At 40.7% G+C, this 16,648-nt stretch overlaps 1 protein-coding gene across 3 annotated transcripts in view; it reads left to right on the top strand.

Annotated features, from left to right (window-relative positions):
* The first annotated feature begins 1,962 nt into the window (after positions 1–1,962).
* The window catches only part of GRTP1 (growth hormone regulated TBC protein 1), a 34,622-nt gene continuing 19,936 nt past the window's right edge, over positions 1,963–16,648 (top strand). The window contains exons 1-3 of one of the 3 annotated variants that reach the window (XM_004174720.5): positions 1,963–2,153; positions 3,628–3,779; positions 9,757–9,915. In XM_004174720.5, the coding sequence (XP_004174768.1) occupies positions 2,116–2,153; positions 3,628–3,779; positions 9,757–9,915 (349 nt within the window). In that variant the 5' untranslated portion in view covers positions 1,963–2,115. Of the gene's footprint in view, positions 2,154–3,627; positions 3,780–5,743; positions 5,885–9,756; positions 9,916–16,648 lie in introns of those variants that run through there. The other 2 variants (XM_072933361.1, XM_072933366.1) reach the window with 2 other exon arrangements.

Genomic DNA, 16,648 nt, shown 5'->3' on the forward strand with positions numbered 1-16,648 from the left:
TTAATCTATTAATAATCTAAGCATTGGTAATGGGAGTTTTTGTGTGTAACAGGCATAAATCTGAGTCAGCCACACAGTTATGTTTGTGTTAGAGCAACAGAAGCTGTTCATAATATTTGATGCTTGAGTAAAAGTACACTGTGTTATAGACAAGGCTGCCCTTGATGACAGCAGATGTACCTTTATTAATCACAGAAACAATCTGCTGTTTGCAGGGAACTTTTGATGCATCCATTTTAAAGGGCATACGCACCAAAGAGCCTGATATTGACAGATGAAGTATAACTGTTACATAAAAAGCCTGTGCCTTCAGGATTTAGAGAAGAGGACATTCTGCTTAACCGAGGCTTCCTTTTCTTCCGTGGGACAACGTCTCCTCCTATTCCTGCCTCTGCCGAGGGCTTTCTGTGGGACCGCGGCCGCCTCGCAGGGCATTGCTGTTGCGGGGTGTGCCCCTGCCCACGCTCCGCCGAGGCAGCGCCGGCGCCGAGCCAAGCCGGGCCGGGCTGCGTTCGTGGTGCCGCGCGGTAATTCGAGCAGGACCTCCCCTCCCGCAGGAGCAGCCCCGTGCCCGCCGGAGCACAGAATTCCCTCTCGCCCTCCCGCACAAAAAAGGTAATAATTACGTTTTGCTGAACAATCACAAATTGTCACAGCACTGCGGTGTCAGTTAAACCAAGCACAAACCTCTTTATTTTTTTTTCCTTGCCATTGGAGCCGAACTACTTTTCCCGTTCTGTGTGGGTGTTTGCCTGTGATCCCGCAGAGGGAAGGTAGCTTTCCTGAAGAGTGTGCTGCAACAACTGTTGATCTCCCTTGTGAAATCCCATCTGTTGTCTGCAGCAACTCTTACTTGCTGGCTGAACAAGATAATGTTTCCCCAGCAGTAGCTGTAATTTTCCAAGCACTTTGCTGAGTGTAAAGTCAGAACTTTATTCAAAAAATGACAAGCGGGGATATAATTTTGCTGTCTTCCTTCTATTTTGCAGTGTGTTATGAATTAAACTGCTGGCAGTCAGGTAGGGCTGAGTTCTTGTGGGCTTCAGTCTTTGTTCAAGACCTCTAAAGATGAAGAACAGTGTGTGCTAATTTTAGAGGTGGATTCTGGAAACGGGGAAGCCAGCTTTTAAATATAATTTTCGTATTATTACACCACATCTTTTACCATCTGCCATTTATTATTTAAATAATATCTAAATGAATGTCAGTTTACAGAGGAAACTAATCAGCAAAAGCTGAAGTTGGGAATATTTCAATGTATTAGAAAAACATTCTTGACGTAGAGCATGGCTGGGCACTGGAACAGGCTCGCCACGGAAGTGGTCCCGGCACCAAGCCTGACAGATCTCAAGATGCTCAAGATTTGGACAATGCTCTCAGGCTCATGGTGCGACTCTTGGGGTGTCCTCTGCAGGGCCAAGAGTTGGGCTTTGATGATCCTTGTGGGTCCATTTCAACTCAGAATATTCTGTGATTATGACTGTAATGAATAATTTGGGGAAATTAAAAAGAAGATTGTGATGATTTGCGGGAAAAAAATTCCCAAACCAACCAAGTGAACTTAAATATTAACACAACCAATATCTTCTTCTTGGTTATGGGGAAATTCCTTGGGTTTGAAGAGCTGTACCTGAAACCACTCTCCCCCCGTACTAGTGAGACATTTCCCTCGTGCTAAAACATTGGATTTTTTTTTTTTTTCCCCAAGATATGAGCGAAATGTGAAATGCACAAATATAAGCCGGGATCAGCATCAGACCCGCGCCTCTCCGCCGGGCTGGGCGGGCAGGGAGGGCGGTCCGACCCCGCGGGCGCGGAGCTGCCCTGCCCTGCCCTGCCCTGCCCTGCCCGGTCCTCCTCCGCCCTGCCCTCCTCTGCCTTCCCCTGCCCTGCCCTCCTCTGCCTTCCCCTGCCCTGCCCTCCTCTGCCTTTCCCTGCCCTGCCCTGCTCTCTGCCCGCTGCTGGCCGGGCACGGGGCGGGCCCGGCGGCCGCCCCCGCCCCTCGCAGGGCGGCAGGGAGTTGAACTGGGGAGCGGAGCTCGGCTCGGGGCCGCGGCCGCGGCGCTGCTCGGCCTGGGAGCGCCCGTCCGCCGCCGGGCGCCAGCGGAGCGGCCGATGGCGAGGCGAGAGGACGGGCGGGACTGGGCGTACAGGTAGGGCTGCCCCAGGGCTGGGCTCGGACCGCGCCGGCCGCGCAGCGAGGGCGGGCTGCGCCTCCCCAGCGCCCGGAGCCGGCCCTGCCGCGGCCCCGGCCGGGCGAGCCCCACGGACCGGCCCGGCGCTGGCTGAGGGCACCGAGCGGCCGCCGCAACCTGCCCTGCCGAGGGCGGCCGGGGAAGGCGGCTGCCCTGAAACCCTGCCTCCTCCCTCTTTGTTTTCCCTTTCTGCCTTAGGCATGGAGTGGAGCATGAAATTAATCTGTACTTGCTGCCTGGGCAGTTGCGGTCGTAAATAAGAGATGTGTGTTGATGGACGTGTGAGGGGCTTTTCTCTGTGTGTGTGTGTGGTTTCATGTTCCGTGTCTTCAGGGAAACCCGTGTAGGGGGTCTCGGTGCTTTTTACACCTGTGGGGTTTGTGTCAGATTTGAGGAATACATGAATACTAAGGTGCTCTTCAATGTAATAACGATTTGAGGTCTGAATATTTAATTGTTCCTCATCTGATTCATGCTTTACCACCTGTGACGCTCCCGTGAGCCAGTTTTCCCAAGGCTGTGCTAGTGCTTCTCCATGGCCAAATTCCTTTGCCATGAATGAAACAGGCAGTGTTTTGGAAAGTTAAATCCTGAAGTCTGCCTTGAAACCTTGTCTGACTGGACAGATCCCTCTGCCTGTTTAACTTCTGTAAAGCCCTTCATGTCCTGTACTCAGGTGATAATTCACAGGTATGGAGCACCCTGGGAAGTTGCCATAAATATAATTTAGCAAGGTGAGTTGATATATTAGAACAGAATCAGCCATGCAGTTCTGATACTCTGTCATTATTGTGCTGTCTGAGATAATGTGCTGTAACTTTGAGCAATTGTAAAAGATAATAAAAGTAAGCATTTTGGTACTACATATGAAGAAAGTAGCTCGACACAAGGATTTGTCTTTTTCCGTCTTGCATATTTTCATGAAGATAATTTCAGTAGTTACCTGTTTAAAAAATAACATTTATAACTTGTTACACATGTACTTTCTGTTATCATTTTTCTGCATAGAGCTGTCTGGAAAGAGAATTCAGGCTGTATTGGAGCTGTTGTACTATACTTCATACTTTTCAACTATTTGCCTGTGTTGTGGAGAAAAATACCTTCCAGGCTTTTATGTGGCCATAATTTTGCGTCAGTTTTGCACACAATGGGTCCTTTGCTCCAAAAACTCCTTACTTAAAAAAAACAGTGAAATCTGTGAAACTGACTGAACAGTGCATGTTTAAGTTAATTTATTTAAACAGCTTTGATATGCTAAATGGAGTGTGACAGTGTGTGTAAAGTAGGCTTTTGCTGGGAGGAGGGAGTCTTGAGCTGCTTTTAGAAATAGTAGCTGGAAGTTATTTAAAGCATACTTGCTTTTTTTTTTTTTTTTTTTCTTCAGCTGTAGGTATGTAGAAACATTATTACAGGAATTATTTTTATTTTGTAGGGTTGATCCATATGGGTTTGAAAGGCCAGAAGACTTTGATTATGCATCCTATGAAGCATTCTTTTCCAGATACCTAGTGGTACTCACTAGAAGAGCAATAAAATGGTCCAAGCTCCTAAAGGGGAATAACAGTATACAGAAGAGTTTAAAAGGTGAGCTTCTCTTTATAGGTAAAAGTACATTATGTTAGGATTCAATAGGTTTGTGTTTTTAATTGATGAATACTATCTCTGTCTTCAAATGAAAACCAGTAATAAAAACAATAATAGTTCATAAGCAAGTATGCTATTGTTAGAGGGATTTCATTTAAACCTTCCAAAAGAGTAATCCCTCTTCAGCACAGGAATATCTTGTTACATCTCTAAACCAGCTATTGTGGCCACTGGCACTCCAAGATGCCGTTTTACAGCTGGTGGCTGTATTGTACTCTGTGCTCTCTTTAAAAATACATGAGATTATGTAGAAGATGCTGTCTTGAACCCCAGGGATCAGGATGTTAGAACTCTCAGTTGCTGCCTCTTTAACAGTTCCTTAGCCTGCTGAGATTTTCTAGCTCTCCTTATCCTCCTTTTGTAAAATGCTGTGTACCATGCAGCTAAAACGCTGTGTACTAAGAACTGATGATAAATGCCTTATGAAGTGAAGAAAGTAAGATTAATGCAGGGGCTAATGCAACATTGGATAAAATGCTGATGGAAATGTTAATGTCTGCTTCAAAGAGCATGAAAACCTCTAGTAATGTTTTATCTTGCAAGAGATACAGGTAGAAATTAATGCAGGGAGTCAGAAGGTGTTAGGGAATCCTGTGAAATGAAAAGATGGAGTTTCCTCCCACTCTCTCTGGGTTATGTTTTCATATAAGCATCTAAATTTTCCTGTTTGCTGTAAATGGTGCTTATCAGGTTGCTTTCTCTTTGGGTGTCTTTTGGAGTTGGGCAGAGTTCTCAGAAGAATGTTAAGGAAAAACTGAGTAAATTTAGAGCTGTGCTCCAGGCTGTGTACCAGCTTTTAGCTGGTGATTCTGGTGGTTTTGGGGTTGTTTTTTTTTTTCCTTGGCACCAGAAAATGGGATGATAACTAGTGAGACATTTTAAATGTAACAGTGTATTTTTTTGTACAGATGTCTGTTTTACGGGTGAGAAATTCCATAAAATGAAGGTTTGAGCTGTAACTGTTAGATCATATGCTGCTAACCAGAAAGTATCTACTTCTACTGTATTATTTTTTCTTAGAAATGTAAAGATGCTTTTGTTTGGGGTGTCAAGTTTGAATGTAGTGAGAACTTCATGCCATTTTGAATTAGTGAGGTTTTTGAGGTTTTGCAGAATTTAAGTCTTCTAGTTGGGGAAAAATCATCTCAGTTTTGATTCATACCCCCTTCTCTTAATGTGTGAGTGGTAACAGTGGCAACTTTTAGCAATATCTGTGAGTTCATGTCATTTCTTTGTGTTCCCAGTTCTAGCATTTTAGAAACAGAATGTTACTGTGATACTAACAGTGGGAATGCCTTTGGTCTTATTTTGGAGCCAAAACTTTGACCAAATCTCTCAGCTTGTCCACCAGGCTTCAGAACCAATGGTCATGCTGCCCAATTGGGCACATAATAGCAGCAGCCTTTACTGTGGCTTTGATTGTCTCCAACAGGTTGCTCATTGTGGAAACTGGGATTCTATAAATCCACTGAGGGGACACAGGCAATGGCTCTGGACTGTCACGAGTCCTGTGGGCTGGTGCATCATCTTTGATGCTACTGACTTTTGCTACATATACTTGGACTTCTAGGCTATGGATTCTCACATATACATGTAATTCCAAGGAGAGACGGGAAAAAGTAATACTTAGGAAATGTAGTCTGAGAGTAGATTCAGAGTTATTACAAAAAGCTTTCTATGTTAGCCTCATCTGATACCTCAGAGGAGGAGAGTGAAAAGCTGACCTGTGCAATTACTGATGTTTAAATACTTTTCATTTCAGTACTAAGATCGAGTTCTGTGACATGCACATGGAATTGTGTAAGCAGGTGTGTTCTTTATTCTGCAAGATGATTGTGCAGTGTTTTCCTTGCAGGCCAATAGCAGAAGCTCTGCTGTTTATTCACTGAATTTCCCTCCTCCAGGACCTGACTTCATTGCTATGAAGCTTTGCTCAGAGCTGCTGGCTCTGCCATAAGCTAGAACAGAGAAGAAGATTTGATTTGCCACTTCTCTCCCCAAACACAGTAGCTGTGAACCAAAGCTGTGTGTCCTGCTGTGAGTAGGTATGAGAGAGGCAGTGTATGTGTGGTATCTCAGTAGCTCCACACCCATCTGTCTACACACAGAGAAGCTCATAATTTCTGCCCAGGCGAACAGGAAGAAGTGATGACTTGTGTTAATTTTCCAGTTTGGAAATGTGGTATGTTCACATGCTACTGGGTTTGCCTCATATCCAGGGTGGTTTGTATGTGTATAATTCTGTTCCACTATAAAGAAAAATAATTAGACTACATTTTAACAATGGTAATTAAGCAGTTCATTCTGTTGTTCTGTGTTGCAGCCTGCTGGTAGGGTGGGTCATGGGAATTTGGCTGACAGTTCCTTTCACTCATTCTCCAGTCTCTTCCTTGTTATTTTTCTGGTATTTTGTTCCCCCCCCCCCCCCCCCCCTTATCTTCACCTTGTTTCCACTGCACGTGAGAGTTTATAATCATAGTTTGTCACTTGCCTTTTTTCTATCACTGCTGCTTACTGAGATCCTCCAAATTTTTTTCCTTATTTCATTCAGCTCTGTCTTTATGGGACCAAAATACAGCTTTCTGCTCTGTTTTGTTTACAGGTGGGCAACAAACTCTCTGACATGATTGCTCAAACTATCCTAATTCTGACCAAAATCATACTACACAAAGGAATTTGGCTGTTGGGTGTACTAGTCAAAAGTAACCAGTAGCAGAAGACACTTTAAGATCTTTGATAAAATACAGTGAAAGTGAAAAGTAAATGTATTAAACATTTACTCAAATCCCACTTGGATTTGAGTCCCATAAAATTTAGAGAGGAGAAGTTGATGCTTTTATTGATACAACACGATTCATTTAGTATGAAATGTCTGTTTCATTTGTTATAAACAGTGGTTATAACACGAACACTTCTGTTTCGGCCCAGGGCTTGGTGGAAGGAAAGTCAGTTTGACTGGAATTTTATTACAGCACTTATGTGCTCAGTTTTTTTCTGTTATATATTAATGAAATAAAGCTTTTAGTTCCTTGTATACTGTTTCCAGCTCTTCTACAGAATTTTTCTTCTAGGGCCCAAGAATATTTCCTCAACATTCAACAGTAATTGTCAGTATCTGAAAAGGTAGCAGTGCATACTCAAAAAGTATTTTTAAGGTGAAATAATTTTTGGTTTTAAATGTTTGGGGTTTTTTTGCTATGTAACCTCGAGTCTATGCTGTAGAGTGAAACAATGTTAATAGGGGGAAAAGGCAATGCAACACTTGCCTTGAAGCAGAAGTCTCCAAATTCTCATTCTACCATCAAGGACAGGCAAGTTTAAATTACTTATTTTTACATCTTTTACTGTAAGTAGCACGTAGTATTTGAGAAATGTTATTTTCTGCGTATTTTTATCTTTGGGTGTTTATTGTCACTTTTAGACTGCTACCCTATCAGGTAGCTGTTTTTTCTTGTAAAAAGGAAACCACATTCATAAAATGTGACTCCAAACTTGTGAAACTGGCACAAAGTGTCAGAGGCAATTGAATTATTAAGCCGGGGCAGGGTTTCCTAAAAATTGAGGGTTCCTATTTTGTTAATGAACAGAGGCAAAAATTTTACCTAAAGGTATTTCTTACCTATGTGCTTGGGACTATTCAACAGTGCTACTTTTGAGATCACGCCCTTGGTTTACAGCTGACATTGGATGTGTGGGTGGAGACCCATGCATGATCTGGCTTCATCTGGGAAAGCTTCTCAGATGTAACATTGGGAGGGTTTTTGCAGTGTATAGAATATTCTGAGCTTCTTAGCTCCCAAGGACAATGTGGAAGGGAGCTTATATATATACATATTTGTATAAACTCAACTCTATTTATAGAATATGATATATCTATGTCTATCTACATATATAAATGATACATATTAAAGTGCAGCTGTCCTCCTTTTCAAAACTATTTTGCTGCTTCTGAATGCCAGTTTGCAGATCCTAGCGAGTATTACAAAGGTGTGAGGGGAAAAAAGCAACAATGTAAAGGGCTTCTGCATTCCTCAGGGAGTGAGGGAGCTGGGTCAGTAGTCACTTGGGGTGATACAAGCCCCTGGCTGTCTATTGCCATGAGAATGTTGACACTGAGGAATAATGAGTGTGTGCTGTGCTGCAGGCTGCTTTCCCTTTGTGCCACTGTCAAAGGCTTGTCCATGCTTCTCTTGAATTTAATGTGTATTGTTGGATATCAATGTTGGCTATGCTTCCAGAATTTACAGTTGTTCCAGAAAAAAAAGCCATTTGTATTATGTGCTAAAATGCTATTATCCAGTATTTAAGCCAGTAAATTTGTTTCTAAGCTCATCTGAATGTCCCCTGTTAATCTAAATGGGACTGGTTCTTGATAGTCATTCCTGTATTTGCGATGTCAATTTATAGGCTATCTTGAACATTAGAGTTCAAAATCTTGTAAAAAAGATCAAGTGAGGATTATTAAACCACTATGGAAACAAGTGAATTATTTCCAGTCTAAAAGAAGGTTGTAGTTAAGGTAACTTTACAGCTAGAACTGTAGAGTCTGTAACCTGTAATATAAATCTTTTGAAAAACTAAACAGAAACTGTACCCTGCAGACCAGGCATTTATTACAAACATGGTTCTTTGAGAGAAAACACCAGATTTTAGGTGGGTGAAATGCTCATTATATGTGCATCTTTATGTTGGGTGTCATGGGGGAAGCAGCTTTGGGTCCTAAAGGATAGGCAGCTGTAATTAGATGGAATGTATTTAGAAGGTGTCTGGCTGAATTGTACAGCCTTGCTTCACTCTGCTGTTTTTAAGGCCTTTAATTTAGGCAGCATTTATTACAGAACTGTGTGATTCAATAAAACCTGGCTAGGTAGTGATATTTTGTGTGGTAGTGTGTGGGTGGAATAAAAATCCCCACTTGGATTTGAGTCCCATAAAATTTAGAGAGGAGAAGTTGATGCTTTTATTGATACAACATGATTCATTTAGTATGAAATGTCTGTTTCATTTGTTATTTTCTTCTCTGCAAAAAAAGGAGAAGAATCTCAAAACATCCTATTTGGGTCAGAAAAGGTAAAGCTGATTTAGGATTATGTACCCATAAGCAGCATTGACTCCTTGTTAATATTTTTCATACCATTCCCAGGAGGAAGCTGCTTTTGTTGTCATTAGCCTGATGCTTCTTCCTGTAATTTTGCATCATAGTTATTTACACTGAATCATCAGCTTAAAAAAACCCTGAAGCACACCCTTATGATGAAAATGATGCAGGAGATAAGAGCTACTTTAGATTTGAAAAGACTTCCACAGTTATTCTAGGAAAACGTCAGCGGTTGCTCACTCACATCGCTCCAGTTCTTCCAGGGCTCATTTAGACACGAGGCACATATTTAATATTCCTCAGTTTCTGCTGTAGTTCTGTGGTCAGGTGCTATGCTGAAGCCCTAGGGTTATGGTAACATGGCCATTGATGTTAGAACAGAATGAGCAGAGCCATTGTGTCAGAGGCCACTGGTGATATAGAAAAAGTCAAGTCAGTGCTTGTCTGAATGAGAAAGGACAGAGATCAAGGGAGAAGCTTTGCTGTTTGTATCTTCATCCAGAAAAGCAGAAGAGGAAAGGATTCAAATTTTAACAAGGGAAGAGAGGAGGGAGGAAAACCTGAGTCTGAAGATATGAGGGGGGAGTCTGAGTGACAAGAACTTAGGAGTGAATCTAAAATATACTATGCAGGTGAGAAGTAAATGTTTATCCTAAAATGGTAGCATAGGAGAGAAAATATAATAATATCCAGTCAAGAGTTTTCCTATGACTTCTTAACTTCAGGCGGCTCATTTAAAATAGAATAATGCAGTTGGATTTTTTTTTATTATTATTTATTTTAAAATGAACAAACAAAACCAAACTTCTTGTCTTGCAGTGAAGAGATATATCAGGAAAGGCATCCCCAATGAACACCGTGCATTGGTCTGGATGATTGTGAGTGGGGCCCAAACCAACATGGAACAAAATCCTGGGTATTACCACAGACTGCTTGAAGGAGAGAAGAATGCCAAGCTGCTTGAAGCAATCAAAACAGGTTATTCTCTTAATAATGCTGTTTATCTGCATTTATCCATCCTATGTCCTGAAGTGTTAGAGATCAAGTTATGTCATGGAAAACTTAATGTTTCTGTAGTAGTAGTTTAAATGCTGAATTAACACTTAAATTAGATTAGCCATAAGCTCTTTAACAGCACAGATCTTTTCAGGTTCATCACGTGGTTAAAAGCATTAAGGAATGCTTTTAAGGAAGATTAGAAATTATTTGAGAAGGAATAAACTAGAAAACATTACAGTGTCATCTAAGTGATTGAAGAGTTATAACTTTGAGCCATGACACCTGCCTTTGAGTCTTTTTCTCCTTAATTCTGTCCCATAGGACACTGGAGCAGAGATGGTTGAAGATGTGGCACAGAGGCCCATATGAGGCAGGTGAAGTATGCTAGGATTTAGGGTTGAGTAAGAAGACTGATAAGAAAAAGCTGTTGATAGATTTATATGAATTATAAATGGTGCAAAGAGGGTGAATGAGGAGCAATTGTTATTTTTTTCTGGTAACATAAGAACCAAGGACACTGAATGAAATTTGCTATGCTGCAGGTTCAGAAGAATTGTGGCACTTGTTACTGTGCTGTAGAGGTTAGAAGTATGAACTGGTTTAAAAAGGAATTTGATAAGCTGAGAGGTGGGGGAAATCCACTTGATGTATGAAATATTAAACACTAAATGTAAATCCCTGGGAGAAATGTAGGAGGTGCTCTACTAATCCATTTTCATGTGTGGTTTCTGTGAACATTGATCAATGGCCAGTACTGATGGCAGGGTATGAAGTCAACCAGACCTTAGGCTGGCCCACTGGGAGGAAAAGGCAGTAGATGAGGACAAACAAGTAGGAGTTTGATGTTACTGATACTTGTCCTGAAACCTGCTCCAACAGAGCCTTTGTGGCCAAGCGGATATTGGCTGAATTGTCCAATTAAAAAGTCAAGAGGTTGGGCTCTGCTCTGGAACAATGCTGAGGTCATTTGGTTAGAAAGGTGGGTTGTCTTTTTCCTCTTGTGAAAACCCAGGTACTTAAAGTTTGTGTGTTAGGGATTTTTATTCAAGTTGGATAAGCATCCAAAAACTTTTGGTTTATGCAGTTTCTCTGCCTTTTCCTGCAACAGCAGTACTTTGGGCTTTTGGGACTACACGCCTTAGTAAGGTATTTTGGTGCATAAACTTCATGTTCCTATGAATATGGAGACTAGCCAGAAATCTGCAGGCTCATATCCTGCTCAGAACTAGAAACAGTAGAGCTCTTACTATTAATAATGAGGGAGCTAGTAAGATGACTTTATAAAGCCCACCTTGGTAAGGGTAGAGAAGCATCAAACTATTCAATTGGGGTAAAAGTGCTGCAAGAGAGAGTTGAAAACAACTTTTTTCCAGTACTAGACAAAGACAGGAAGGGTCAGTAGGTGGCTTTCCCCACAGGTTAAAATGAAATAAAAATATTTTTTTGAGGGAGGAAAAATACTAGGAAATGATAAAGATCTATTTGTCAACTGTAGAGGAAATAAAGTTTCAGAAGAGCTACTGCATTGATTGGAAAACTGCAGAACAGAAAATTAACATGGAGCAAGTGAGGGAAAAGATAAAGAAAAATGGCTTGGCAGATTTTGTTGGAGGGAAAAAAATATAAGGAAGACCTCAGACATTTCTCCTTCAGAAAGGAGGAACCAATGTGTACACAGGAGAGATGAAAGGAACAAAGTACTTAAGGTGAATGTAAACTTTGTGGTTAGTGTGTTTAATGAACTTATGCTCCTGTTGACTATGCACATATTATAGGGGGCTTTGGCTGAGGACTCTAAATGTGAATTGATGCCTGACTTTGTTTCTTCAAGTGTTGTTCTCCAATTACTGTATTTGTTTTTAATATTAAAGCAAGGTAAGATGTTGTGTTGTACTGCTGTTTGCTTTCATGTTTGCAGTTTCCAGAATTTTCAGGCAACTCTGTGGTATTTATTCCCACAGCTGTGGAGTTACAGTGCTGGGGTTTATAAACAAGAAAACAGCAATCACACTTTTTTCTTTTTTCCTAGTGGACAGGCAGGAGGACAAGGCCAACCAAAGACTTTATTTTAAATTTAGTTTAAAATGTGTAAGAGCCAATGTGTCCTCTTTCTTTCACATGCCCAGAAGCTGCAAGCAATTTTCATGTATGTTTGAAACTAGTTTTCATATGGGAAAGTCTTTGATATGTTATAATCAGGTTAAAAAGGGCAGGCAGACTGTATGAAGAAGTGGTCTAATCTTTAAAGAAAGATCTGATTAATAATAGCAATGGGAGTCTTTCCGCTAATTAAATCTGTAATCTGTTCTTTCACCATTTTTGCCCTTTAACTTCCTGATTCTGATCTGATGAGCTTTATTGCTACTTTGTTTTATATGGTATTTGCTCTTTGAACACTTTTGGTTTTTAAAGAAAAATGTAGGAGGGAACAGACTTCTTACTCTAACCATTAAAAAAGAGCTAAAAGAATGCACGTGTCTAAATTTTCATGTCTCAGTTTATGTACACATTTAGAAGGGCATGCATTCCAACAACACTTGGCTTTTCATGCCCTATTATAGGAAAGTTTAGTAGGGCAAATTATGTTATAAGGTAAGAAGTGGCTGTCCTGCTAGTGCAGAGGCTACATGCTGGGTGCAAAAAGACTGGATTGTATGTTGTAGCTTCCTAGGGTTAATCTCCCTTTAGGCTGGGTAATTTTGAATTTTAGCTCTTGTATCTTATCCATTCTCTGCATTGAAAAACACACTATTGAACGGAAGTGTGTCTGCAAGTGCTTAGGCACTTATATATGCAGCTGATCTGTGTTTCCACTCTTGCATTTCATGAGGAGGAATTGTAGGTGCTGTGACGGCTACAATTTTATACTTAATCAGTCAGTCCCAGAGCCTGGGCTGTGCTGTGTGACAGCTGGCATAAGGATCTGACTATGGATTGGATGATAGTTGCAGGATGACAGGATCAGAAAAGTAACTCAATGGTCATTGCCATTTCACTGGAGACAGGGAATATTTTACTATCAAAGCACTAAAAAACTTCTCTGAAGCATCTCTGGAATTGAGTGGAAGTTGGGAATTTTCAGGTGAGTTTAAAGCATTTAACCATGCAAGAGGAAGGGGAAGAGCATTGTCACCTCTTGTGGCTCTCTGTAAGAGGAGCCCTATCAGGTCATATCCAAACAGCTGGCTCATGTGTTCTTTGGTCTACTAGAACAGCTGAAGGGAGAACTGGAGGAGTAAAGTGTGTAGTGACACTTCCTCAGAATGTTCTTCCTAGTCTCCAGTTATCTGCTGTTTAGAGAGTTGCCAAGACATGTGCTGCATGTTTGTACCTAATGATGATGGATGGGAAAAAAATTTTTAAAAAACCTTCTAGTTGCTCCTTTTTCGTATGTTTACCTTGCTCATGATTTTGCAGATTTGTGCTGTCTCAATGCTGTTAAGCATCTCCCTCTAAATGAAGGAACTTTTATCCACCTGGGTTTATGCTATGTATGGTAGCCATTTTATATCTGTGGTCTTCCTAGTTGCCATTCTTTTCTGTAATTTCTCTAATTCTGGTATCATCTTTTGGAGATGAAGGTGACTGGAATTTATTAATGTGCTTCTCAGATTTATACAGTGGCAATATTGTTCTTTTGTAGGAAATTCTAACCCTGTTGGCTTTCTTGTTTGCTGAAAGCTCTTGAATTTTTATGTGGTAGTGGAGGTTGTGAAGATCAGTTTTTCTGACCATAGTTAATGAAAAATTTGGCCTTAAGTTAAAAAAAACCAGACCGCCCCCCCCCCCCGCCCCAAGCCTCCAAAACCATTTATAGTTCCAGGTGTTGCAGGAAAAAATTTGAGGATGACTGCTAAACACCTAGTTATAACAAATCTAAAATGCCCTTAAGTATACTGTCTTTACAAATTGCAAATTTATCACCTAACTTCATTATTCTGGATTTGCAGTGGAGTTTTTGAGTGCTTGTTGAAGTGAATTTTTGCTCTGCTCTCTACTATGTAAAAAAAGAAAAAAAATCACCTGCCTGGAAGCTCTTCAGAGCAGATGCACATCACATATGTAGCAGTGGTAAAGAAATGACTGTAAATGGAGTAGGATATGTTAGTTATAAAAATACTTGTGTAATTTACTGACCACCTGTGTCTTGGAGTGGGAAGTACCAGGATATGAAAGTAAAAGTGCCATGGTTTAGGAAATGTATTCTTCAGTTCAGCACTCCCACTAAAACCACGTGCTGGTTCCTCTCCCTGCCTCCAGTTGGAGGGACAAAAGGCAAAGATCACGGGTTGGGATAAGAACAATTTACTGGAAACAGCAATGAGATATGAAAATGAACAGTAACAACAACAGTATTAATAACGAAAGGTATATGTAACAATTCACACAGAAGGAAAACAAATTATAATAAACAATACCAGGTGGCTCCCTCTGCAACTTTCTCAACTGGATGGAGCCCCTTCTCCCTGAAAGACACTCCCTTTTCCAGGCCCCTGGCAATGATGAGGTGGTTTAGAACAACCTCCAGGCCCTATACCCTCACCCCCTCCCAACTACTGCAGAAATGAACTCTGTCCTGGCTGGGATCAGAACAAAAAGGAAGGATGAGATAGTAAGGTGAAGAAGGTTGTCTTGTAGATGCATGACTTTTGAAGTACCCTAAGTAGGAAAAGCACGAGACTGGTTCCAAAAGCATTGGTTTTCTGGACTGTGCTTTCAAATCTCTTTGCTCCAGAAATAGCATCAATGACTGTGATTCTTGGTACCAAAATAGACATCTGTTTTATAAACTGAGGCTAATGTATTCTGCCTGTTTGTGTAACTGAATGAGGTTGAAATACTGCAGACCAATGAGAGGGAAGAAAGAATCCAGTGGTCTTCTCATGGTTGCTGCGCAGAGATAAATCAGTAGTAAAGCTGGTTGTTTTATAGCAGCATAAAACTGCCAGCTCAGAGAGAGCTGAAAGATTGTAAAAAAATTGCTGTTGGTATTTAATCTGAATTTACTACAAAAGAGTAGCTAGTTTTTCATTGTGACCTCCTTCCTGCTTCTATGTTCCCATACTTAGTTTATTTATAAGCATCAAATCTCCACATAATGAAAAGATAGTCATAATTTTGGGAATTATCTAGCAGTGTAAGATTCTAATGTTCATTTTGCTGTTTGAAAAGAACCCTGATTTTTTTTTTCCCCCCCAAAATTGGACTAGTTTGAGGCTGTGTTCCTGTGGACAGTAATGTCTATAAAGAGTGAAGTAGAATAATGGACAGTAGGTCAGAGGGTAGGCTGTGCAGAGCATGAGAAGGTGTTTGTATGTCTTCCCTGAAACAGATGTATAAAGTGGATATAAGTGGTGAAGCCAAATGAACAGCCCTTGCCTGCTCCTTCCATTTGCCTCAAGTCATCTCTGACCTTCATCTTGTAGCATGGTAAAACATTGGCTTGTGTGTGCCTGTGGAGGGTTGAGTTCCCTCATCTTGAGTCAGAGGAGCCTCAGAACTGGAAGAGGAGGGAGAGCATGCAAATGCAGCAGAAAGGGCAGGATGGAGAGGGAAGGAATGGGATCCTCTGCTCTTGTGCTAAAAGGAATAATCTGGCACAAGGAGTCCTGTGAAACCATGCTCCATATCTGCTATTAAGGGTAAAGCTTTTTAGCTCTTGTATCTTGTTTTTTCTCCCTATCCTCTCACCCTAAACTAAAATATTGTTACTAAATATAAAGGAAAGTTTTAAATCCTTCATAAAACTAGGGAAGGCTTCCCCCAGTCCTTGTGGGAAAAAACATACTCTGCAGTCAGAAAACAAGTTGCAGCTGATTCTCTCAATTGCAGGTTGTGAAATTACAGATAAGTTCAGTTTGAGTAGTCCCTGTGATGGACTTTTCTTACTCTCCCTTCATCCTTTCTCTGCATAGCTGAGGAGAAGAGCCATGGCTAAAATTCAGCATTAGTCTTTTCTGTAACATTCTGCATATACTTCAATAAAGAATAAATTCTGATTGTACAAATACTATGCTGCCTAATCTTCCTACCAAGAAGAAACAAAAGAAATTTATTTATCCTGCAACTGTCTGTTTTTCAGGTCCTCATAAATTGTCTTTTTTTCCTTATGTTTTTCTTCTCATACACATAAGAGGTGAAGTAAAATATTTTCCTGCAAATGACTGGTTCCCTTTAAAAGGAAGAGATAGCAATGAGTGTGATAACTTCTTCATGCATGTGACTTCCACTACACTATTCATGATTTTGGGGAGCTTTCTTCCTTTGGTTGCTTATAGCTGAACTTTGTGTCAAAGCTGTAACAGACTTCTTCCTTTATGCCGGAAAAGGCTGATAAAAAGTGATACTTTTTAGGACATGAAGATCTGTACTGAAGTGCTGTTACTGAAGTTTGTTTTTAAATTTAAGCCAATTTATTGTTGTTAAATATAACCCAAACAACTACTCATATTTTATTAATAACTCTGGGGTTTTAAAAATCTGCAAAGTTACTTTTAGATGTTTAAGTTGGAGAGAAAAATTCTATTTAAAGATCAGATGCACATCTCTGTGCAAGTGACCTTGGGATTTCTCTTTATGGAGTGAAGCAGCCCAAAAATTAACTCTGCCTGCTTTTTTTCCAACAACTAAGGGCTGTTTTGGGATGACTAGCTCAAACTTGCATGACTAGTTTTTAGACCTTTGTAAGGAAAGATGAATCCTACTATTAATG

Source organism: Taeniopygia guttata, chromosome 1 (genome assembly GCF_048771995.1).
Source record: "Taeniopygia guttata chromosome 1, bTaeGut7.mat, whole genome shotgun sequence".
Classification (NCBI taxonomy): Eukaryota; Metazoa; Chordata; class Aves; order Passeriformes; family Estrildidae; genus Taeniopygia; species Taeniopygia guttata.